Source organism: Phocoena phocoena, chromosome 17 (genome assembly GCF_963924675.1).
Source record: "Phocoena phocoena chromosome 17, mPhoPho1.1, whole genome shotgun sequence".
In the NCBI taxonomy this organism is placed as follows: domain Eukaryota; kingdom Metazoa; phylum Chordata; class Mammalia; order Artiodactyla; family Phocoenidae; genus Phocoena; species Phocoena phocoena.
In genome coordinates this window covers 73,699,085-73,725,050 of record NC_089235.1, presented here as the reverse complement: position 1 = coordinate 73,725,050, position 25,966 = coordinate 73,699,085, and the positions used below count along the sequence as shown (strand labels likewise).

General features: G+C 47.3%; 1 protein-coding gene across 3 annotated transcripts in view; it reads left to right on the top strand.

Annotated features, from left to right (window-relative positions):
* The window catches only part of ZFAT (zinc finger and AT-hook domain containing), a 150,440-nt gene extending 136,294 nt beyond the window's left edge, over positions 1–14,146 (top strand). For all 3 annotated transcript variants that reach the window (XM_065895074.1, XM_065895071.1, XM_065895072.1), the window contains one exon: positions 13,907–14,146. In XM_065895074.1, coding sequence (XP_065751146.1) covers positions 13,907–14,146 — 240 coding nt within the window. The remainder of the gene's footprint in view (positions 1–13,906) is intronic.
* Positions 14,147–25,966: the final 11,820 nt, after the last annotated feature.

Sequence of the window (25,966 nt, the reverse complement as noted above, 5' to 3'; positions counted from 1 at the left end):
ATTAGAGCAGTGAGTGAAACCCTAACTGCTGTAAAAAGTAAGGTTCCTTCCCCAGAGCTTCAACACACATAGCGGAGTATTTCACATGAAGGGACTGACTGCAGTGTTCTTTTTTTTTAATTTAATTTAATTTAATTTTTTTATACAGCAGGTTCTTATTAGTCGTCCATTTTACACACATCAGTGTATACATGTCAATCCCAACCTCCCAGTTCATCACACCCCCACCCCCTTACTGCTTTCCCCCCTTGGTGTCCATGTGTTTGTTGTCTACATCTGTGTCTCAATTTCTGCCCTGCAAACTAGTTCATCTGTACCATTTTTCTAGATTTCACATATATGCGTTAATATAGATACTTGTTTTTCCCTTTCTGACTTAACTTCACTCTGTATGACAGTCTCTAGGTCCATCCACGTCTCTACAAATGACCCAATTTCGTTCCTTTTTATGGCTGAGTAATATTCCATTGTATATATGTACCACGCCTTCTTTATCCATTCGTCTGTTGATAGGCATTTAGGTTGCTTCCATGACCTGGCTATTGTAAATAGAGCTGCAGTGAACATTGGGGTGCATGTGTCTTTTTGAATTATGGTTTTCTCTTGATAGATGCCCAGTAGTGGGATTGCTGGATCATATGGTAATTCTATTTTTAGTTTTTTAAGGAACCTCCATACTGTTGTCCATAGTGGCTGTATCAGTTTACATTCCCACCAGCAGAGCAAGATGGTTCCCTTTTCTCCACACCCCCTCCAGCATTTGTTGTTTGTAGATTTTCTGATGATGCCCATTCTAACTGGTGTGAGGTGATACCTCATTGTAGTTTTCATTTCCGTTTCTCTCATAATTAGTGATGCTGAGCATCTTTTTATGTGCCTCTTGGCCATCTGTATGTCTTCTTTGGAGAAATATCTATTTAGGTCTTCTGCCCATTTTTGGATTGGGTTGTTTGTTTTTTTAATATTGAGCTGCATGAGCTGTTTATGTATTTTTGGAGATTAATCCTTTGTCTGTTGATTCATTTGCAAATATTTTCTCCCATTCTGAGGGTTGTCTTTTTGTCTTGTTTATAGTTTCCTTTGCTGTGCGAAAGCTTTTAAGTTTCATTAGGTCCCATTTGTTTATTTTTGTTTTTATTTCCATTACTCTAGGAGGTGGGTCCAAAAAGATCTTGCTGTGATTTATGTCAAGGAGCGTTCTTCCTATGTTTTCCTCTAAGAGTGTTATAGTGTCCGGTCTTACATTTAGGTCTTTAATCGATTTTGAGTTTATTTTTGTGTATGGTGTTAGGGAGTATTCTAATATCATTCTTTTACATGTAGCTGTCCAATTTTCCCAGCACTGCTTATTGAAGAGACTGTCTTTTCTCCATTGTATATCCTTGCCTCCTTTGTCATAGATTAGTTGACCATAGGTGCGTGGGTTTATCTCTGGGCTTTTTATCCTGTTCCATTGATCTATATTTCTGTTTTTGTGCCGGTACCATACTGTCTTGATTACCGTAGCTTTGTAGTATAGTCTGAAGTCAGGGAGTCTGATTCCTCCAGCTCCGTTTTTTTCCCTCAAGATTGCTTTGGCTAGTCAGGGTCTTTTGTGTCTCCATACAAATTTTAAGACTTTTTGTTCTAGTTCTGTAAAAAATGCCATTTGATAGGGATTGATAATTTGTAATTTGATAGGGATAATTTGTAATTTGATAGGGATTGCATTGAATCTGTAGATTGCTTTGGGTAGTATAGTCATTTTCACAATGTTGATTCTTCCAATCCAAGAGCATGGTATATCTCTCCATCTGTTTGTGTCATCTTTGATTTCTTTCATCAGTGTCTTATCGTTTCCTGCATACAGTTCTTTTACCTCTTTAGGTAGGTTTATTCCTAGGTATTTTATTCTTTTTGTTGCAGTGCTGAATGGGATTGTTTCCTTAATTTCTCTTTCTGATCTTTCACTGTTAGTGTATAGGAACGCCAGAGATTTCTGTGCATTAATTTTGTATCCTGCAACTTTACCAAATTCATTGATTAGCTCTAGTAGTTTCCTGGTGACATCTTTAGGATTCTCTATGTATAGTGTCATGTCATCTGCAAACAGTGACAGTTTTACTTCTTTTCCAATTTGTATTCCTTTTATTTCTTTTTCTTCTCTGATTGCCATGGCTAGGACTTCCAAAACTATGTTGAATAATAGTGGCCAGAGTGGACATCCTTGTCTTATTCCTGATCTCAGAGGAAATGCTTTCAGTTTTTCACCACTGAGAGAGATGTTTGCTGTGGGTTTGTCATATATGGCCTTTATTATGTTGAGGTAGGTTCCCTGTATGCCCACTTCTGGGAGAGTTTTTAATTCATAAATGGGTGTTGAATTTTATCAAAAGCTTTTTCTGCATCTGTTGAGATGATCATATCGTTTTCATTCTTCAATTAGTTAATATGGTGTATCACATTGATTGATTTGCATATACTGAAGAATCCTTGCATCCGTGAGATAAACCCCAGTTGATCATGGTGTATGATCCTTTTTTTTTCTCTCTTATATCTGTTGAGGCAAGAACTGTTAGTCGACTCTACTTTTATTTTACTCTCATTAAATTTTCCTATTATGGTAGTATTTTTTATAAAGGAATTTATAAATTGAATTCAAAGAAACTTCCATTGAAGAGACTCAACAAGTAAAAATAATTACTGAAATAATTGTTTAAAGAAAGTATTTCCCCAGAGAAGTCTTCACCAAGTTTATGATCCTTTTAATGTGTTGGTGGATTGTGTTTGCTAGTATTTTGTTGGGGATTTTTGTATCTATGTTCATCCGTGATATTGGTTTGTAATTTTCTTTTTTTGTAGTGTCTTTGTCTGGTTTTGGTATCAGGGTGATGGTAGCCTCATAGAATGTGTTTGGGAGTGTTCCTTCCTCTGCAGTTTTTTGGAAGAGTTTGAGAAGGTTGGGTGTTAGCTCTTCTCTAAATGTTTGATAGAATTCACCTGTGAAGGAATAAAGACACAGACTAAGACAATGGACTTGAGGACATGGGGAGCGGGGAGGGTAAGCTGGGACGAAGTAAGGGAGTGGCATGGACATACATACGCTACCAAATGTAAAATAGATAGCTAGTGGGAAGCAGCCACATAGCACAGGGAGATCAGCTCAGTGCTTTGTGACCACCTAGAGGGGTGGGATAGGGAGGGTGGGAGGGAAACGCAAGAGGGAGGAGATATGGGGATATATGTATATGTATAGCTGATTCACTTTGTTATACAGCAGAAACTAACACACCACTGTAAAGCAATTATACTCCAATAAAGATTTTTTTTTAAAAAATTGCATGGGAGCAATTACCAACAAGTTACTGCGTAGTTGGGGCTTTGATAAATGAACAATTTAATTGAACTGAACTCAAAGGCTGCATTTACAGTGATTCTAAGTTTTGGAATTCAGTGCTTGATTTGCATTCCATAGTAAAACTTTTACTCTGAAAAATGTTTTAAGAGGATAAATATTGCTACTGAAATTCCACTAGGAAAGGTAAATGCAGTGCTCTCAGTGGTTTTCTGTAGGTGTGAAGTAAAACCTTTAAGACATACTGTATCGTGACTTTTGTTAACAAGATACTGTGATGTGTTTAGGCGGCCTTGAATCCAGAGATAGTAGATCAAAACTCCACACATCAGTGACTCATAGGTTTAAGAAACGTTAGACGTCTGGCATGTCATTATTTTTCAGAAAAATTATTATTTGTACTATTTTGGAGGGGGACCCTGAGGCACTGATTTTACCTTCTTGGGTTATGTAATATTTTAACTCTCTTAATGAGCTTTTTGTTGACAGCAGCCCCCAAATATGACAGTACTGTCTCTTAAAACTCAAGAACTAAAAAGTTTCCAAATACATTCATTTAAAAAATATTCTCTGTGCTATGAGAACCAAATAAAATGTAACACATTAAATATAGTTCTTCCTATTCAAAAAAAAAAAAAGAATTTACCTGTGAAGCCATCTGGTCCTGGCTTCATTTGTTGGATGATTTTTGATCAGTTTCAATTTCGTTACTTATGATTGTTCTGTTCATATTTTCTATTTCTTCCTGGTTCTTCCTGGTTCAGTCTTGGAAGGTTATACCTTTCTAAGAATTTGTCCATTTCTTCCAGGTTGTCCATTTTATTGGCATAAAGTTACTTGTAGTAGTCCCTTTGGATGCTCTGTATTTCTGCAGTGTCTGTTGTAACTTTTCCTTTTTTCATTTCTAATTTTATTGATTTGAATCCTCTCCCTCTTTTTCTTGATGAGTCTCGCTAAAGATTTATCAATTTTGTTTATCTTCTCAGAAAACCAGCTTTTAGTTTTATTGATGTTTGCTATTGTTTTCTTTGTTTCTATTTCATTTATTTCTGCTCTGATCTTTATGATTTCTTTCCTGCTACTAACTTTGGGTTTTGTTTGTTCTTCTTTCTCTAGTTCCTTTAGGTGTGAGGTTAGATTGTTTATTTGAGACTTTTCTTGTTTCTTGAGGTAGGCTTGTATTGCCATAAGCTTCCCTCTTAGACCTGCTTTTGCTGCATCCCATAGGTTTTGGATTGTCATGTTTTCATTGTCACTTGTCTCTAGGTATTCTTTGATTTCCTCTTTGATTTCTTCTGTGATCTCTTGGTTATTGAGTAATGGATTGTTTAACCTCCACGGGTTTGTGTTTTTTACATTTTTTTCTCTGTAATTGATTTCTAATCTCATGGTGTAGTGGTCAGAAAAGATGCTTGATATGATTTCAGTTTTCCGAAATTTACCAAGGCTTGATTTGTGACCCAGGATGTGATCTGTCCTGGAGAATGTTCTGTGCGCACTTGAGAAGAAAGTGTAATCTGCTGTTTTCAGGTGGAATGTCCTATAAACATCAATTAAGTCTGTCTGGTCTAATGTGTCATTTAAAGCTTGTGTTTCGTTATTAATTTTCTGTCTGGATGATCTGGCCATTGGTGTAAGTGAGGTGTTAAAGTCCCCCACTATTTTTGTGTTACTGACGATTCCCTCTTTTATAGCTGTTAGCATTTGCCTTATGTATTGACGTGCTCCTATGTTGGTGCATATATATTTATAAGTGTTATATCTTCTTCTTGGATTGATCCATTGATCATTATGTAGTGTCCTTCCCTGTCTCTTGTAACGTTCTTTATTTTAAAGTCTATTTTATCTGATATGAGTATTGCTACTCCAGCTTTCTTTTGATTTCCATTTGCATGGAATATCTTTTTCCATCCCCTCACTTTCAGTCTGTATGTGTCCCTAGGTCTGAAGTGGGTCTCTTGTAGACAGCATATATATGGGTCTTGTTTTTGTATCCATTCAGTGAGCCTGTGTCTTTTGGATGGAACATTTAATCCATTCATATTTAAGGTAATTATAGATATGTATGTTCCTATTACCAGTTTCTTAATTGTTTTGGGTTTGTTTTTGTAGGTCCTTTTCTTCCCTTGTGTTTCTCACTTAGAGAAGTTCCTTTAGCATTTGTTGTAGAGCTGGTTTGGTGGTGCTGAATTCTCTTAGCTTTTGCTTGTCTGTAAAGCTTTTGATTTCTCCGTCGAGTCTGAATGAGATCCTTGCTGGGTAGAGTAATCTTGGTTTTAGGTTCTTCCCATTCATCACTTTAAATATATCATGCCACTTCCTTCTGGCTTGTAGAGTTTCTGCTGAGAAATCAGCTGTTAACCTTATGGGAGTTCCCTTGTATGTTATTTGTCGTTTTTCCCTTGCTGCTTTCAATAATTTTTCTTTGTCTTTAATTTTTGTCAGTTTGATTACTGTGTGTCTCGGTGTGTTTCTTCTTGGGTTTATCCTGCCTGGGACTCTCTGCACTTCCTGGAATTGGGTAGCTATTTCCTTTCCCATGTGTTCCACTATAATCTCTTCAGATATTTTCTCTGGTCCTTTCTCTCTCTCTTCTCCTTCTGGGACCCCTATATTGCAAATGTTGGTGCATTTAATGTTGTCCCAGAGGTCTCTTAGGCTGTCTGCAGTTCTTTTCATTCCTTTTTCTTTATTCTGTTCTGCAGCAGTGATTTCCACTATTCTGTCTTCCAGGTCACTTATCCGTTCTTCTGCCTCAGTTGTTCTGCTATTGATTCCTTCTAGTGTATTTTTCATTTCAGTTATTGTATTGTTCATCTCTGTTTATTCTTTAATTCTTCTAGGGCTTTGTTAAACATTTCTTGCATCTTCTCCATCTTTGCCTGCATTCTTTTCCCGAGGTCCTGGATCATCTTGACTATCATTATTCTGAATTCTTTTCTGGAAGGTTGCCTATCTCCACTTCATATAGTTGTTTTTCTGGGGTTTTATCTTGTTCCTTCATCTGGTACGTAGCCCTCTGCCTTTTCATCTTGTCTATCTTTCTGTGAATGTGGTTTTTGTTCTACAGGCTGCAGGATTGTAGTTCTTCTTGCTTCTGCTGTCTGCCCTCTGGTGGATGAGGCTATCTAAGAGGCTTGTGCAAGTTTCCTGATGGGAGGGACTGGTGGTGGGTAGAGCTGGCTGTTGCTCTGGTGGGCAGAGCTCAGTAATACTTTAATCTGCTTGTCTGCTGATGGGTGGGGCTGGGTTCCCTCCTTGTTGGTTGTTTGGCCTGAGGCGACCCAACACTGGAGCCTACCCGGCTCTTTGGTGGGGCTAATGGTGGACTCCGGGTGGGCTCAAGCCAAGGAGTACCTCCCAGAACTTCTGCTGCCAGTGTCCTTGTCCCCACGGTGAGCCACAGCCACCCCCTGCCTCTGCAGGAGACCCTCCACCACTAGCAGGTAGGTCTGGTTCAGTCTCCCGTGGGGTCACTGCTCCTTCCCCTGGGTCCCGATGCGCACACTACCCTGTGTGTGCCCTCCAAGAGTGGAGTCTCTGTTTCTCCCAGTCCTGTCAAAGTCCTGCAATCAAATCCCAATGGCCTTCAAAGTCTGATTCTCTAGGAATTCCTCCTCCCGTTGCTGGACCTCCAGGTTAGGAAGCCTGACATGGGGCTCAGAACCTTCACTCCAGTGGGTGGGCTTCTGTGGTATAAGCGTTCTCCAGTTTGTGAGTCACCCACCCAGCGGTTACGGGATTTGACTTTATTGTGATTGCGCCCCTCCTACCGTCTCACTGCAGCTTCTCCGTTGTCTTTGGACGTGGGGCGTCTTTTTTGGTGAGTTCCAGTGTCTTCCTGTGGATGACTGTTCAGCAGTTAGCTGTGATTCCGGCGCTCTCACAAGAGGGAGTGAGCGCACGTCCTTCTACTCCGCCATCTTCTTTGCAATGCTCTTTTTTTCTCTTTTTGTTTGTGCATGGGCTGGTGTCACTTGCTCGTAGGGTGCAGCATGCAGAGGCCTCGTGCAGACCTTTAGACCACTGTTGCTCCTGAGAAATGGCGGCAGGGCCACCTCAGCTCGGCGGGCCATGCAAGACACTGCCAGGTGTTCTTTTTCATTCTTGTCTGTTTGTAGTGTTTGGATTTTTGTCTGCAGCCCTCTAATTCTTACCGTATCATAGAGGCCGAGAATTTCCACAGTGGAAGGGACCTTAGAAAATGTTCACATTCTTCTGATTATTGGAAATGCTACCGTGTTCAAGACCGGGGCATCTCCTTCAGGAAACCACCCCTGACCACTGCCCACTCTGCCCACCCTGGGGGTCCAGGAGAAGTGTCCTGTCTGCCCCCTCCACTAGTCTGCAAGCCCTTTCAGGATGGGGGCATGGGGGGCGCACAGTTCTGTTTCCAGCTTCCAGCAGAGTGTCTGACACATTAAATTCTCCTTGGAACAGGAGGCTGAGAGGGCATCTGAAGTACATGGGGACTCAGCATATGACAGATGAGAGCCAGAGGCTTGTCAGGTGGCTTATTCAGTAAATGGCTGACCATTCAGAGTTGTCCATACAGAGGCCACGGTCTGTCTGTCTTGCAGCACAGGTGCTAATGTAACCGCACATCCCTGCTGCAGCCACGGTAGCACCTTTCCTGGCCAGCAGACCATTGCAAGCACTGGTCCTTCAGATCTGCTTCCGATTTTAAAGCTTGTCTTCTGTCCCTCTTCTGGTGTATCACTCGCTCTGGGCCTGGTAACTTTTGCCTGCCTGCCTGCTGGACGTTATCATCCGGTGATGCTCCGTAGGGCCTGATCACACGTGAGGACCCCGGCAAGGAGCGCTTACGCTGCAAGCTCTCTTCAAAATCAGACCTTGTCCCTTAGAAAACCGGCCTCGCTCCAGTGTCTGCATCCACCTTCCGCAGGGTTTGCTGCGTTCACTCTGCATAGTAACTTTCATTCCTGCCGGTACAGGAGGAAACGCTGACTTGGGACCTCTTGCCTCGTCTTCTCTCGTGGTGCAGGCTGCGTGCCCACCCTCCTCTCACCTCCCCCTGATGCGCTACTCTTGAGAGTTTAGTTTCTCCACAGCTTTTCAAAGTGCCTGCTCTGTGCCCAGCACGGCGCTGAGAACCATCCTGTGCTTTTGAAGGAAAATGTTTTCTCGGCCAAAACACCTTGCGGCTTTTGGAAGAAGCAATTCTGCGCCTTCCTTCTTTTTCTTTTTTCCTTTCTTGCTTTTTGCCTCATTTTCCCCAATTATTAAAGGACTGTATTATTTTAAAAATTTAGGTGACAGAAAAAAGAGAAGAGGGGCTCATGGTTGTACAGCACATAGACGCCCACGAGGAGTGCCGACCCCCCTCTGGTGCGGGTGTGGAGCCCGATGCCATCTGTTCAGGAGGTACAGGCTAGGCCCTTCCTCGTGCCAGGCCACATCACAGGTGCTGGAATAAAGTGGCCAAAACACAGCCCAGGTTCCTGCTTTCGTGAAGCTCGCGATGATGAGCAGGTAGATGAACAGGTGATGTGACTCCCAGGGGCGACAGTGCAGTGAAGGAACGAGGGCAGGAGAGGCGGGAGTGTGCCCGAGGCTGCTGCTGCTGCTAGCGGGGTGGCTCTGGGAAGTCCTGTTGGACGCGGTGACAATGGAGCGGGAGCCCAAAGGGAGTGAGGGAGGGGCTCCGAGCAGGGCAGCCACGCTGAGGGAGGACCCTGGAGGCCAGGAGGGCACTGGGCATGGGGCGGCAGCTCCAGCCAGGCAGGGTCTGGCCGGGCACGGATGCCCAAGGGGCTGTGCTCAGTGAGGGGACACACAGTGTGGCACGTAGGGTTGTGTGCTGCCCTCTTCACTCATTCACACATAAGCCTTTTCTCACTTATCGCAGAGCCTGTAGGGCACGAGGGAGGTGCTGAGCATCTACGTCTTAGATGACACGGCCCTGTCTGTGTATTTGGGAGGCGGCACAGCGGAGCAGAGGTGTGCAGACTGGGGCACAAGCGACCCCACCCACATCCCAACTGTCCCTTAGCCGCCGTCATCTCCGTGGAGGAGATGGGGTCTCGGTGGGAAGCTGCTCTCCCACGAGTACAGAGCCCAGCAGAGTACCCTGGTCTGTTAGAGATCTGGTCTAGATTCTGGAACACTTGAGGTAGGCAGAGCTGCAGCACTCAGAGGCTGACTTAGTGAATAATTTGCACAGTCCTGTAGGTTAAGGTTTTCCATTAAGCTGTCTGTGCTGCCGTTAATTCAGCTGGAAGATGTGTTAGGTACAGCACCTGGGGAAGATGGAGCACCCACCTCGGGGATAATGACACTGTGAAGCCAGATTATTTCTACCGTGGAGAACAATTGTAAGCCTGTGCTAGTAGATTAAACTGCTAGAGTGATGGTTTTGAACAAAGAAAATGGTCGAGAGCTATACAGCCAGCCATAGACTGATTGGGGTGGGTAAAGAGTAATAATTCAACCCTGTTGATCTATGGCATGTAATCCCTTTAGTCGCTGCCACACTACAGCAGCTGAGGAAGGTCCCTGGACCTGAGGTCACCCAGACTAACGTCCACATTTTGCTACTTTCCAGCTGTTTGACCTTAGATGAGTCACCAGACATTAGAGGTTTCATTCAGAGATGCACAAGCCACGAGATGCTGTGTGCAGATGATTGGGATGAGGCCGGGAGAGTGTCCACTGGGTTTCACGGGGACAGGGAAGGAATGCCATGGTTTGCAGAAACACAAAGCCAAACAACAAACAGAGTGGGAATCATGTAACAGGTAGAGTGCGGGAAGTGGGAGGAGGGGCTTGCTCTGCAGGGGGCCTCCGTGCCTCCCTCTGTAACGCAGCCCTCCACCGCCCCTGGCTCCTGTTTCTTCAGCCGTACGTGAAGCGGGGCCTCTCCGGGGCCGGCGGAGCTGCTCACGCTAGCTCGTGAGAATGTAAACTTGTGGTGAGTTAGGCTTTGGACGCCCCGCCTGTTACAGCTGTGTCATCTGGAGGGCCACTCTTCGCAGGACTTCTGTGAACTGGACATTTATCTTTGTCTTCGTCACTCTGTCTGCTGAATTAAGCCCAACGGACCGTGTTTGGAAAGTTTATTTTACTCTTATAATTAGCAGTGAGTGAATTTAACTGGTGATTCCGGTGGACAAATCCCTAGAGCTGAAAATTGGAAAAAAAAATGGAGAAAGGATTATGTTAAATAGACTTAATACGTAGAAAAGGTAATATGGGCAAATAAATGTAGCTGTTTAGAGGGAGAGACAGATGATGCTGTCTTCTCTTCCCATGTTAGGCGAGTTGCGGTTCAGGGGCTGCCGCGGATTGGGTGAGGCAGGGCCCTTCCTGGGAAGCCGCCAGTGTCTTCCTTTGTAAAAGCAAGTCTCAGTCTCTCAGCTGGTGAGCGAGGTTCTTCAGGATGCGGTTGTGAACTTCATTTCAGGCCTCACCCGCCCCCGCTCCCCAGCACCGCCTCTCCTGTGACTCATGCACTTTGGACAGACACACAGCCCCTGGGAGCCTCCCCTGTGCAGACACACTCGAGGTCTGGGGTCCCTTGCTCAGCTAGGAGCAAAGCCTCAGTGCAGACGAGGGGCCCGTAGGATACGCAGGATGGGGATGTAGGAGTCCTCCGGGCTTTGAGGGAGGGCACGAGAAGCGTGATGGGGAAGCCTGGAATCGGAGGGTTGTGGAAGCAGCGAAGAGGGCGTCTCAGTGAGTAAAGCTGAGGTTGGCTCAGCAGTGTCAGACAGCAAAGGACTGTGTGGAGAGGTGAGGATGGAACTCTGCCAAGTGGGTTTGGTGGCTGGGAGGTGGCAGTGGCCCTGGTGGGACTGTGGGCACATGCCTGCCCTTTGCCGCCTTCCCTCAGCCTGCCATGCCTTTTCCCACCATCTGCAGACAGCGCCTTCCACGGAGTGGCCCCGGGCCCTGATGTGACAGAGTTAGCATGTAATTGCCCTTATTTCGAGCACGGTGGCCTCATGTTGGTTTCTGCCCTTCTTCCACATCTGTGGGCAGTGGCCACGCCTCAGTCGTCCTGGGACCTCCTGGGACGGCTCCTGGGTGTGTGTCCACCCCGCTGCCATGGGAACAGGAGCTGCAGCCTTTGCTCATCAAAGCCCTGGGCCTGGCAGGGATCTCTTTGTCCGGGGCAGTAGTGTCAGCCCTTGTCAGTACTCAGCCATCGAGGCGCTAGAGTTGTCCAAGAGGAGAGTGAAATCTTAGGCTGGACGTCTTCCTCATTTTAGGCTTCATTTCTGTTGATGGCAATCACTGTGTGTGAACGACAGTGCCAGGAGGGTATCTCAAAGCTCGTGTATTGGTTGATCTCACCCTTTTTCTTTGTCACCATTGTGTCATCTGTTTACCTGAAGTGCATCAGCTTGTTTTGCGCACCTGAGGCTGGGACCCCAGCATAAATCACCCATGCCGCCTGACTTCTTTCTTCATGTAGAATTTACTGACAGTTAAGAGGAAAGCATTTGTTGAGTATTCCTTCCCCCTTTCCCACCCTTCTGTCAGGTACCTTCTTTCAAAGTGAAATAAATCAATATTTACTTCTAAAGTCTCGGTTCACAGTACATTTTCCCATTTAAATGAAATTGAAACAAACAGTAAAAGAAGAAGAAGAAGAAAAAGGCCTCCATCTACTGCAGAAAAACAGCTCAGGCTAAATGGATTAATACTTTCCACCCAGGGTATCTCTCTAGCTTCTGGTAAATTCCGTCAGTCCAAGTTAAAGGTTCCTTGCAATCAGTAACTTTGTGTGGAGCCCACCCCAGAGGTGCCTCGTCCATTTTCTTCTCTGCATTAAACATGACCCCGTCTGACACAGCCCTTCCTGCTGTCAGGGAATGACACAGGCACAGGGCCGAGGGAGACCCCTGGAAGCCCCATAGGGCGTTCCCAGAGACGGCGTGGGGTCGTGGCTTGTTACAGAGGGCCAGGCAGGGAGGAGACCGTCCCACGCCAGGTTCCAGCTGGGAAGGGAGTCAGAAGCGTCATGAATGGGAGCTCACGGAGGCCACCTGAGCAAACCCACTGCTTCCAGTCTCTCCTGGGGGTCCTGGGAGTCATTGCTCCTTCTGCCCTCTCTGCCTGGAGTCCCATCCCATGCCTCCTCCGGAGGCTGCCCTGGCACTCTGTCAGAGCATCGCTCGGTTCCTGTGTCTGCCCCGCTAGACTGGTCTTCCGCCATGTGCTGCCTGAGCGCCCATCAGGGCACCTGCACCCAGTGGAGCGTCGCTGCACAAATACTGGGTTCTTGCTCCGTGCCAGGCATCCGCCCTGCCCACCTGGCTCTGGGAGAAGAGCTGTGCCGGGGCAGTGCCGTCTTAGCCCTCATGGAGCTCAGTCCACTGGGACCTGATAAAATGACAAAGGTTTTGTTGAATGAATGAATAATTGACATGCCACAGTACCTTAAGAAAACGTTGTTCAGTACACGAATGAAGACACCAAAAGCGCGGTGATGTTATTAAGCACCCGCTTTGCATACGGAATCTTCTTCAGTTCTCCTAGCCATTCTCTGAAGTGGGCTTTTTCGTCCCTGTTTTACAGATGAGACACCTGAGAGTCATAGGGGAGAGTGGGCAAGGCTCACAGCTAAGCCCCGCGAAGTGCAGGTCAAAGTTCTTTCCACCTCGCCTTTCGGACCCCCTGGGGAAGGCCGGTCTCTGTGACATCCCTCCCTACATCTGAGGGCTCTCGTTCCCCAGCTCAGCAAGTCCAGGCCCCTTCACCGTCCTCCTGGGCTGGTTTTCTAATCCTTCAGTCATTTTTGCAGCTCTTAGGGTCTCAACACTTTCTAAATCTTTCCCATATTGTTTGTATCATTGCTCTTCTCAAAATCAAAGACAGTTGTAAAACAGACCAGAATGCACAGTCAGGGAGCTGGGGCCTTAGCACCAGCTGGAATTTGGCCTTGTCTGGAATCTGCCTGCTTGGAGCTACAGAGAAAGGCCCGCCCGTAGGAGTGAGCAGGCCCCTCCACTGACAGAGCCCCGGGGCAGCGAGTGCCCATCAGCAGACCCCTCCCGTGGGCTCTGAGGCACTAGTGTTGGTGGACGACACCTGGGCAAAACCAGGCGTGCAAGGGCGTGTACTCCTGCCTGGTGTGCTGTTGATCTTCTTCATACACAGAGCTGAGCTCCCAGAGTGTGTGGAGAGACAGATAAGCCAGGATAAACTAGTCCCCTTTTCACCACCAAATGGACCAGCTATGAATTTCCAGGAGACCCCACACCCAGCCCTCTACACGGTTGCAGGAAGTAACTCCTAGAGTGCCTCGGCAACTCCCACGCCTCTGGGAGGCATCACGAGAAGAGCTTGGACTGGGTGTTTGAACTTGGGTTCCACCATTAGCCCCAGCTGGGGCCCCTGACCACGTTCCTTTGCACCGGTGAGCGCCGCTCTCCTCATCTGTAAACCGGGGGTGAGAGCAAGCGTAGAGCATTGCTGAGATGATTCTGTGCAGGAAGGACCAGCTCCTGGAATGTGCCAGATGCTCCATAGGCAGTCGCTGTGATTCTCTTGTCCTGCTGGACCTGGAAGTGGGGCCCGTGTGACCTTTCTCTTGCCCTCCCACAGGTCACGGACGAGGAGCCCAGTTCCAACCACACGGTCATGATCCAGGAGACCCTCCAGCAGGCCTCCGTGGAGCTGGCTGAGCAGCATCACTTGGTGGTGTCCTCTGACGACGTGGAGGGCATTGAGACGGTGACCGTCTACACACAGGGCGGGGAGGCCTCGGAGTTCATCGTCTACGTGCAGGAGGCCGTGCAGCCCGTGCAGGAGCAGGCTGCGGGGCAGCCGGCCCCGGAGCTCTAGAGGACACGCAGTGTGGGACAGCGCCGCGGGGCAGGGCTGCCGGCCTCCGTGCAGGCCCCGGGACAGCCAGGGCGGGGAGGCCCCAGTGTAGTGCTCTCCCAGGCTCTCCTCTGCACTGTCCGCCCTGGCGGCCGCGTGGGGCTCTCCTGGCCCGGCTTCGGGTGGGCGAGGGATCGGCATCACCAGCGACACAGGAGCGCTGCCCCCAGCACAGGCACACACACCTTCCCCCCGCGTCGTCTGCTTCCAGAAAGACCTGTGCCTCAACTCCCCAAACATGGCCCGTACCGCATAGCCCCTTTGCTTCAGGTGTCGAACAGAGACCCCCACTTCTCCTCAGCGTCTTCCCTGAATCACAGCCTAACTCCTTGACCCCTGTCTGGGTGCTGAATCTTTACCTGGGACTGCTCTGCAGCCTGGTAACCAGGAGACAGCTGTCAGAGAAAGTGACCTTACGGTGTTTGAATCACCTGTGAGAGAAAAGAGGGGAGGGGTTATCTACACAGTTCTACCCTCCTCAGGCATCAAGGGCGCTTATTATCATGTGAAGTAAGGATGGTTTGACGGCCCTCCGGCTCCCATCACAGGTGGCGGTCTCAGCTTACTATCTTGGAATTCTTTTGCTTTTAAAATAAATGCACTTTCTCCTATTCACCTCCTACTCTACGGAGGTGAGTTGGATAGAATAAAAGCATTCTCTGCCTGAGTACTTCTGCTGCTCTGTTAGGTTGGTGGGTTTACCTCTCCCCTTCCCAAGTCAGAATCTGGGATTTGGACCCCACCCAGGACAGCCCCCTCTGGGACCCAGGCCCTCAAAATGTGACAGTGATGCTCGTCCTCCCTCTGAAGCATTAGCCTTGCTTTGGGGCCACTGTTTGAGGTTAACGGTCTTACGCCCCACATCCTGGCACCTCGCATTGGGTTCGCTGCAGCCCCTTCCCACCTTGGGTGGAGAAGTAAACCGACAGTCAGGAGCCTCCGTGATGCTCTCTAGTCCGACTGCCTTTTAGTCCAGGTGCTCGTGATAAATCCCGTACCTTTTGGCGCCTCTGCCGTGTGACAGCTTTGTGGAGGCACCGAGGCGAATCCTACTGCCCCCTGTCCAGCCCCGGGGTCTCCTGACATCGTCACCCAACATCTAGCTCACTGAGGTCAAGATCTTTTTTCTATCAAATGAAATTTTATTTAATTTATAGTGATTCTAACCAATTGTTTGAATAAACCATCCTTTTAAGTTGTGAAATACCAAGCTATTGCCTCATGGTTTTAGATTTTCACATTTCTAGACTAGACAGTGAAATCCTCTATATTACATAGGACGGTTCACAAAACTATTCACCTGAAACGACGTTTTTGATGCTCTTCGGGCGCTAAGAACAGCCAAAACTTTTGATTCAGTAACAAATGAAGAAAAAGCTTCAGAATTATTTTTAATCCTACAATGGTTTGCTGTCCTTTGTTTCCAAGGAAGATATTACTGACCCATTTTCAGTAAAGAATGAACTTTGAGTTATTTCTCTAATAAGGGTGGTGGAGTTTTACCAGTCTTGGTAAAGATAAATGGTACAACGAAACGATGGATTTTTTTTCTCTTAATGTTTAGAAGCCTGTGTGTCGTGTTTGTTTGCTTGTTTCTTGACATATAATTGACCTACGACACTACGTTAGTTCCAGGTACACAACATAGTGATGGGATATTTTTATACATTACAAAATGATCACCATAGTAAGTCTAGTTATTGTCCGTCATCATACAAAGTTATTACACAGTTATTGACTGTATTTCTCCATCCTGTACATTTCATCCCTATGACTCATTTGTTTTGTAACTGGAAGTTTGTACCTCTTAATCTCCCTCACATATTTCACTGACCCCTCCAACCCCTCTCCCCTCTGCAACCACCTGTTTCTTTTCTGTATCTGTTTCTGAGTCTGTTTCTGTTTTGTTACGTTTGTTCATTTGTTTTGTTTTTTGGATTCCACATATAAGTGAAATCATATGGTATTTGTCTTTATCTAACTTATTGCACTTAGCATAATACCCTCTAAGTCCATCCGTGGTGTCACAAATGGCTGGATTCCATTCTTTTTTTATGGCTGAGTAATGTTCTATTGTGTAGATATACCACATATTCTTTACCTATTCATCTGTTGATGGGCACTTAGGTTGCTTTCATATATTGGCTATTGAAAATAATGCTGCAGTGAACATAGGGGTACATATATCTTTCTGAATTAGTATTTTTGTTTTTGTTCTGAAAAAATACCCAGTTGTGGAATTGCTGATTGTATGGTAGTTCTATTTTTAACTTTTTGAGGAACCGGCATACTGTTCTCCATAGTGGCTGCACCAATTTGCATTCTCACCAGCAGTGCACAAGGGATCCCTTTTCTCCACATCCTCACCAACACTTGTTATTTGCTGCTTTTTTGATAACAGCCATTCTGACAGGAGTGAGACGATATTTCGTTGTGGTTTTCCTTTGCATTGCCCTGATGATTAGTGACAGTGAGCATCTTTTCATGTGTCTGTTGGCCATCTGTATGTCTTATTTGGAAAAATTTCTATTCAGGTCTTCAGCCCATTTTTTTAATCGGGTTGTTTATTTATTTTTGATGTTGAGTTGTATGAGTTCTCTGGATATTTTGGATATTAACCCCTTATCTGATATATTGTTTGCAGATATTTTCTCCCATTCAGTAGTAGGTGGCCCTTTCATTTTGTTGATGACTTCCTTTATGGTGCAAAAGCTTTTTAGTTTGATGTATTCTCATGTGTTTATTTTTACATTTGTTTCCCTTGTCTGAGAAGACATATTAAAAAATATATATATTGCTCTGACTGGTGTCAGAGAGCGTACTGCTTATGTTTTCTTCTAGGGGGTTTATGTTTTCAGGTCTTAGATTTAAGTCTTTAATCCACTTTGAGTTTATTTTTGTACACGGTGTGAGAAAATGTTCTAATTCTATTCTTCTACATGCAGCTGTCCAGTTTTCTCAGCTGGAGGTTTTGTTTATTTATTGGAGAAATTTCTTTCCCCCATTGTATATTCTTGCCTCCTTTGTTGTAGATTAATTCACCATCCATGTAAGTTGGGTTTATTTCTGGGTTCTCTATTCTGTGTCATTGATCTACGTGTCTGTTTTTGTGCCAGTACCTTACTGTTTTGATCGCTGTGGCTTTGTAGTGTAGTTTGAAACCAGGGAGTGTGATACCTCCAGCTTTATTGTTCTTTCTCAAGAGTGCATTGGCTCCTTGGGGTCTTCTGTGTTTCCATAAAAATTTTAGGATTATTTATTCTAGTTCTGTGAAAATGCCATTGGTATTTTGGTGGGGATTGTATTGAATATGTAGATTGCCTTGGGTAGTATGGTCATTTTAACAATATTCTTCCAGTCTTTGAACATGGTATATCTTTCCATCTGTTTGTGCTGTCTTCAGAGTCTTAGAGTTTTCCAAATACAGGTCTTTTACCTCCTGGTTTAGATTTATTCCTAGGTGTTCTATTCTTTTTAATGTAATTATAAGTGGGATTGTTTTCTTAATTTCTCTTTCTGATAGTTCACTGTTAGTGTATAGAAATGCAACAGGTTTCTGTATATTAATTTTGTATCCTGCAACTTTACTCATTTCATTTATTAGTTCTAACAGATTTTTGGTGGCACCTCTAAGGTTTTCTATATATAGTATCATGTCATCTTCAAACAGTGACAGTTTTACTTCTTTCTTTCCAATTTGGATTCCTTTTATTTCTTTTTCTTGTCTGATTGCTATTGCTGGGGACTTATAATACTATGTTGAATAAAAGTGGCAAGAGTGGGCGTTCTTGTCTTGTTCCTGATCGTAGAGGAAATGCTTTCACTATTGAATATGACGTTAGCTGTGGGATTTTCACATGTGGCTTTTATTATGTTGAGGTGTGCTCCCTCTATACCGACTTTGTTGAGAGTCTTCATCATAAATATATACTGAATTCTGCCAAAAGCCTTTTCTGCGTCTATTGAGATGATCATATAATTTTCTTTTTTCAATTTGTTAATATGGTGTATCACACTGATTGATTTGGAGATATTGGACTATCCTTGCATCCCTGGAATAAATCCCACTTGATCATGGTGTATGATCCTTTTAACGTATTGTTGAATTTGCTTTGATAATATTAGGTTGAGGATTTTTGCATCTAAGTTCATCAGTGATATCGTCCTGTAATTTCCTTTTTTTGTGGTGTCTTTGTCTGGTTTTGGTATTGATGATGCTGGCCTTGTAGACCGAGTTCAGAAATGTTCCTTTCTGTTGAAGTTTTTGGAATCATTTGAGAAAGATAGGTGTTAACTCCTCTCTAAATGTTTGGTAGAATTCACCTGTGAAACTATCTGGTCCTGGACTTCTGTTTGTTGGGAGTTTTTATTACAGATTCAATTTTATGACTGGTAATTTGTTCATATTTTTTATTTCTTCCTGATTCAGTCTCAGGAGATTGTACGTTTCTAGGAATTTATCCATTCCTTCTAGGTTGTACATTTTTGGGGTGTATAGTCATTTTGTGGTTCATAGTCATTTCTTGTGATCCTTTGTATTTGTGCAGTGTCAGTTGTAACTTCTCACTGAGGTCAAGGTTTGTTTCCTCTGAGAACCCTTTCTTCAGATGAAATCTCATGCAGGTGTATAAGCAGATGTACAGACAAGTGAAGTGGTAGTTGTTCTGGATGAAGAGGGCAGAGTCCATAGCCCCATGCACTTGGCTTTCATTGTCACCACCCTCTCACCCCAGCCAGATCTGAGGGGACCTCCTGGGGGAAGCTTAAAAGCTGCTGCTCTAATACAAGGAGGGGAGTGGCTGCTTTCCCTAAGCCAGGAAGGCGAGAAGTGCCACTGGAACTCAGAGGAAGCAAGAACACTTCCCACTCAGGATAAGTTAGGGAAAGCTTCGTGGTGGAGGTGGCCTGTGATTGGGGCTTTGTAAACTAGATAGACTTTGCACTTGCAGGGAGTGGAGTCGAAGGAGAGGGAGGGGATTCCAAAGAAGAGTAACAGTGGCGCTAACCCCTGAGGGTGGGACAGCATGGAGGATGAATGGTGAGCCATGAGCGTTTCTGTTAGGCTGGTGGGTCCTCTAAGGGGGAAGACAGAAGGGTCAACCAGAAGCCAGAACCTAGAGGAATAGGTTGGATATTGGAGATGATGGATATTGATTTTATTCAATAAAAGTAACTCAATAAAATTAAATGGGGACACAGTGGCCATTTAATAGACCCAGGGTGCAAAGGTCAGAGTGGTATTCCAGAGAGATTAATCCTGCCCCAGTATCCGTGTAAGTTCTGTTGAGATGATTGAGCATCCAGGTCAGAGACAGAGAGTCTGGGCTCAGATCCAGTTCTGTCACTTTTCTGAGTGACCATGGCATGTTCTATGCCTGTCTGAGTTTTAGTTTACTGATCTCTGAAAGGGGTCTGATGATAATTGCTAACTGCTAAGATTACTGAGTATTAACTGAACAGAGCCCAAGAAGCCATTAGCAGAGCACCTGGCCCACACGCTGTAATTATCCATTATTATTTGTGCTCCTAGTCACGGGGCCCACAAATATGAACATCCCTCAAACGATGCACTCAAAATGGTCATGATCTCGTGGGAAAGATGCACCATGAATGCACAAAAGGAAAAGTCTAACTGCATGTGCTCGGTGTAAGCCGTGGGGTGAGGCTGGAGGGAGGAGCCTGCCCTTCCCAGGTCCCCTGACACCAGGCCTTGGACCAGAACTGGTGGGATCATGTGACGTGGAGGGGCAGGTGCCCAGGCCACTCAGCAGGAGCTCTCGGCTGTCTGCAAGAAAGACCACAGAGCTCAGAGTCTGGGTGCCTTCAGGGCTGGGTCAGTCCTACATGCTGCTACCCTCGAAAGCTGGTTATTTCTGAGGGTCCCATCCAACATGCGCTTTCTTTGCCTCCTCAGTGACCCTGAAATCATTAAAAGACCTTATTCTTCTAATTTATAAAACCCCCCGAAGAATGGTAACTGTGCTGGGCTGCTGTTCAGTGGGCGTGTGCCGGACATCTGCTGGGTCATGTGCAGTCCTGGGTACTTACCAACACAAGTGACTTTAAATGGTCATGGGGGCCTTGTGCTTCGGAGGCAAGGCGGGCTTCGGTTTGAATCCTGCTTCCCCATTTATGATTCACTGTGATGTTGGTTAACCTTTATGAATATCAGTTTCATCATCTACACAATGGGGTAGATTTCGCCCCATTTGCCTAGTTCGTTTTAAGGGTTAACCCTGACTGTGGCACATTGTGTTACACATAGTAGGAACACAATACATATTTGTTCTGCTTCCTGTCGTTCATGGTGGTTTCCTGGTAAAGTCCCGGGCAAGTGGCAGAGGGCAGCGTGAACAGGGATGTGTCATTTGCTCGCCTGTGCGCAGGGTGAGGCTCCCACGTCTGGCCGTTGTGTACTAACCCGGTAACATCCTCGTTCATCTGCCTCTCCTGGGCCTGTCACAGCCTCGTGGGCACCCACTCGCCCCTGATTCAGCGAAGACGAATGGACTGCCTGCGGCGGCCTGGCGCTGGCTGTGAAGCTGTGGGAGCACAGCTTCGCAGTGACACGTGGTCCCGGGCTCAAGGAAGTCACCACCAGGTCCGCGGGCAGAGGCGCGAACAAGGGATGGGACGCTGCAGGGACCCAGCAGGGACGCTGGTGTGGCTCCAAGGGGTACATGGAGGGCCTTGCTGCAGCGTCAGCTGAGCCCCGGATCCAGGCAGAGAAGGGGCATCAAGACACCAGGCTTGACCAAACACGACCTATTGAGAAATGGCGAGTCACAGAGGCCCAAGGGCCAGTGCAGACGCGCCGGACACCGATTCCCACACCGAGCCTCAGGGGGCAGCTTCCCAATCACCCTTATCTGACCAAGAGGGAATGTGTCTGGAGGCCGAGAAGCTTGCCCACAGGCCATGGCTTGTAAGAGGGGAAGCCAGAAATGGGGAGGGGGCTGCCTACTTCAGATCCCACCCCCAGACAGCCAGATCCCCGAGTGGGGGCATCTGGCCTGGAGAGAAGGCCCTGGGCGGGCAGGGCGCCTGCTGGCGAGACCTAAGGCGGCACAGAAGGAGGTGGGGGAGGAGGCGGGAGGAAAGATGAAGGGAGAGACTTTCGCCATTTGATGCCATTCACTGCTTCTCTCCATCTGTGTCATTACATCGTCTGGTCCCTGTCCCCCCGGCAGGGTTGTCCCTGGAGAGCGATTGCTCTCAGAGAACCACCTATCTTGACACAGCAGACCATTTATTTTAGCACGGCTACCCGCCCCCTGCCCCGGAAACACAGAAAGGTGGACCCTTGTCTGTATTACAGGATCCCCATGGAGTCGGGCGGGGCAGGGAAGGGGGCGTGGTTCTGTCGCATCCTTTCCTGACTCTGTTCCTTAGGTACCCCTTCAGCCAGAGTTACGTGCTGGCAGCCCTAATACCAGCCTGGCTTCCGGATGGCCTTTCCTTCCTCCTGGGCTGTCATCTGTTAACGCAGGGGGTGAAGGCCGGGCTCTGAATAAGGAGCCCAGCCCAGACAAGAAAGACCTGACTCCACCTCTTGGCATTTGTGTCACTTTGGGAAGTTAGGTTACGTCACCTCACCATTGCACTAATGCGGATGATAAAATAATCGGTACGAGGGGTTAACAACTTGCTGTGTCGGGGCCTTTGCATCTGTCCTTAGGACAGCGCTGGGGGATGTGGGTGTTCTTGCCCCAATGTACAGATGAAGATCAACTAGCCTCAGAGGTAGTGAGCTTCACCACGATAATGTCTGTGAGGTGCTTGACAGTGTCGGGCAGAGAAGGACGGCTCTGGCCCCTCAAGACAGTGCCTAGTAAGGAGGCCGTGACCTTCCAACATGGCCGTGGCTCTGCAGCCCCAAGTCTGTGCTGCGTTAGTTGCTCTGAGTTTCGCGTGTTTTGAGGAGACAGTGACTTACTTTATAACCTGTATCTACAGGGCCAATTTAGCAAATTAATTTTTCTTGTAATAAGTATTTAAAATTCATTAGCTGTTGTCACTGATGATTTTCTCCCTATTCTTCGGTTCCATCTTTCAAGGCTGGAGAGAAAGGACTGTTTGATTCCAGATCCATCACACCACCAACCCCTTTTACAATTTCAAAATGAACTGTCCATCCTTCTCTTGGATGAAATCCAGGTCCGCATACCTCTCCTCCCAGTGGTAATAGTTGTAAGTCATAGCAGGAAGTCTTTGGGAATCAATTAAGTGGACTAATACTTTGGAAGAGGAAAGAAAAAACAAAACGTATCCTGAAGGGAGGACTTAATTTACCATGCATCACAAAATTTTCTAAGTAAATTATTTTCAAGTCAACTTGGCCCTTCTCTTAGCCATGACAGGCACACGTTTGGGTTTGATTTTTAAAATTCTTATCTATCACTGTCACCACTCCTGCTGCAATTTGGGGGTTTGTGGTGGATAACAGTTGTTACACTTCCTGCAGGCTAAGAAGGCAGTGATGGTTTGGTATATTAACTATCACAAAACAGACAAAAGGGAAGGGCAGGTAGGTGTAGACAGAAGGCGGCGTGTCAGGCCAGAGTCGCCTGTGGTATTTGCTGCCCCCCACTGGTGCTCAGCATTGGTCCTTCCATTCTGCACCTCTTTTTGGACCGTCCCAGAAGCAGACCTATGGGTGATGGGGAGATGCAAACTGGGGAGTCACCCGTAGCCTCGGGTGATGGAGAGATGCCCCAGCCAGTAGCCCCGCCCTCGGGGAGCTTGTGATGGACCAGGAGAAACTAATAAGGGAACCACAAGTGGCCACCTACCTGTGGTGGGTACTTAGGTCACATGCATCCTGCCCGGGTACCTGGATGGAAATTAACCTTGAAAGACAGCTTCTGCCAGGTCTGGAGAGAGGCATGCTCACCTGGTTTCTGTGCCTTGTAGGTCACAATGCATTGACCGTGACAATCAGTAGAGTTGGCCCCATCCAGGGGTCTCTGTAAACCTATCAATTGGCGTTCTGTGAAGTGTGGGTACGCTGTGAACAGCTGAACCTTTGTTACGTCTGAGGTCAGACTCCCAGGTTGGAGCCAGGGGTTCGCCGCTTACTAGCTGGTACATTACACATTCTCTCTGAGCCTCAGTTTTTCCATCTCTAAAATGAAGATCACAATAGCACCTTGCTCATCGAGTCATTGTGAGGCTTAGAGAAGACGATACCTGTGCTTTTCCTGGCACGGCACAAGCATCCAACCTGGGTTAATTATTACCATCTCCTCAATTATTGTCATCATTTTCTTCTATCATAACTGTGTTGAATGCATGAATGGCAGAGTGGCTGGAGGATGGATTGCCACTAAAGGAGCCCCAGAGGCTGGGCGAAGCTACAGGTGACTCCCCAGTTGGCAGTAATCAAAAAGGACAGCAGAGTCTATGAACCAGGCACAGGGTGCCAGAGCTGAAGGAACTTGAGGGAGATAGTCAGCAGCCCCACTTTGCAGGTGAGCAAACTGAGGCCCAGAGAGGGAAAGGGACTCCTCGCATTGCACGGAACAAGTGGGCATGGGAAGTGCTGCTAGGCTCCATTGGTGACGCCAGCATCCTAATGGTGCTGAGATGCCCTCCCCGCTGCTGGGGAGGCTGTCCCTGTGGCTCTGCCCCCTGGGGGCAGCCTTCATCCTTTGATGCTGTTGACCTCGCCACGCGGACCTTCTGTCAGGAGGGGGCAGGGGGGTCATGGCCAGTTCCCCCCACTGCAAGGACAAGCCCCTGCCCGTGCGGGGAGTGCTCAGTCACTCTGCATACATCACCTCCCAATCCCCGCAGGTGACCTGGGCTGCCCATTTTCACAGAGGTGGAACCGTGGGTCCCAGAGGTCACGGGGCACTGAGAGGAGCACATGCCTTTGCCGGAGATCAGAGCCTGTGGGTGACCTGCAGGGATTTGAACGCAGGCATGCCCAGCTACAGAGCCCTTTGCTTCCAGCTCTCCTCCACGCCCGCATGGTCTGTGTGCATTTTGGTTGCACCAAAGCCTGTGGAATCTCTTTGTAACCTGCAAGTACAGGGCAGTGTGGGACTGAACCCTAGTCCAGAGCAGGTTTTTGGCTAGAACAACAGAGCGATGGAGCTGTGGGAATCACACACCAGCAGGGGGAGCTAGGAGCCTCCAGGACGACCGAGCCACTGACCCGGCCTTGGTGCTGGCGGATAGTGGGTTCCACGGATCAGGACTGCCCTGGAGAACAGAGGTGGGCGGCCCTTCTCTGTTTCTCTGGCAGCTCCATTTCACCCGGAAGCCTGGAACCGGGGCTCCAGTTCACCTGGAAGAAACAGACTTGGGACTCAGGGGAACCCGTGTTCGTGCCTGGGCTCTGCTAGCTGGACGCCCTGGGATACTTCCCTTTCTATTTCTGAGCCTCAGTATCTTCATCTGAAAAATGGGATGGTGACACTTGTATTCGTCACTCCTGTGTGGCTGGAGATCAGGCCTGGTGCCTGCCTAGCGCCTCACCGGACTCAGAGCAGGGGCTGCAGCATTCCCGCCTTTGTGTCACCTCAGCTCAGCCTGACAGGACGGATGTAGCACTGTGTTGGGAGCCGGGAGCCTTCAGCCCTTTCCCCATCTCTGAGTGACCTTGGAGGGCTCTTCCGCTGTCTGGGCCTCAGTTCCCTACCATACAGTGGGGGGTTGGGGCTGGAGGACCCCTGAGGGCCCACCCCGGGGTAGGAAGGCATCACTCGGTGCGGAGGGGCTAGCATCAGGTAGCAGTGTGGAGCAAGGCTCTGTCCTCGGCTCACGGCTCCGTGGCCTCTGCGGCCCCTCTGCCTCCCTGAGCTTCGGTGAGCTCCTCCATGAGTGGGGACGTCTCACCCATCTGTAGGGTCAGCGCCAGGATTACCCGTGGCAGTGTTCTAAATGCCGTCATCTGATTTCCTTGGCATGTAGCCCGCCCTCTTCTGCCCGGGCTTGGCAAGCATTTCTTGTAAAGAGCCAGATAGATATTTTAGGCCTTGTGGGCCATCCAGTCTCTGTTGCAACTATGCAACTCTGCCAACTGTCACCTGAGAGCAGCCATAGATAGCACAGAAACGATAAGTGTGTCTCTGTGTTCCAATAAAACTTTATTTACAAAAGTACGTGGCGGGTCAGATTGGGCCCACGGACCATTGTTTACTGACTCCTGTCCTAGGTGCCTGGGTCTACAGGTCCAGCTTCTTAGGAACTGCAAAGGCATTTGTGTTAATGTTGATTTCCAGCAACCAAGTACTTTTACACTCATACCCAAATTTAACTTTCATGAATATCATGTCATTTTAAAGAGGCATAAACTGGAGTCACTAGTTGAAGATTACAGCCCTTTATGGAGTGGGTGGAGGGGAGATGGAAGGGGATGGGTTTGTCACGATCCGAGTCTGCCACTAGTTCCGCGTGTGACCCCGAGGATACCCCTTCTCCCTGGGCCTCGATTTCCTGCTTGGGGTAAGGGGCTGGGGGCAGTGGGCATCTGAGTCACCCTGTTGTCCCCTTTCTGTTCTGACAGGGAAACAACCGCAGTCAGATCAGCTTTAGTGACTCCTAATTCTTTTAACGCTGCTTGGTGGAAAATGAGACATTCTTGTAAGGGAAAGATCCTTTAATTAAATCGCTGGGAAATTAGAAGGATTGAGCGATTGAGAACAGAGGGTGATGCAGAGGCCAGGGCGCTCTCTGCGGATTAATCAAGATGCTGCTGCGCTCCCTGTTGTCCAAGATCACGGACACCCGAGTCCTGACCCCCAGGAACATTTAGCGAACCCTTCGGTGGGGATC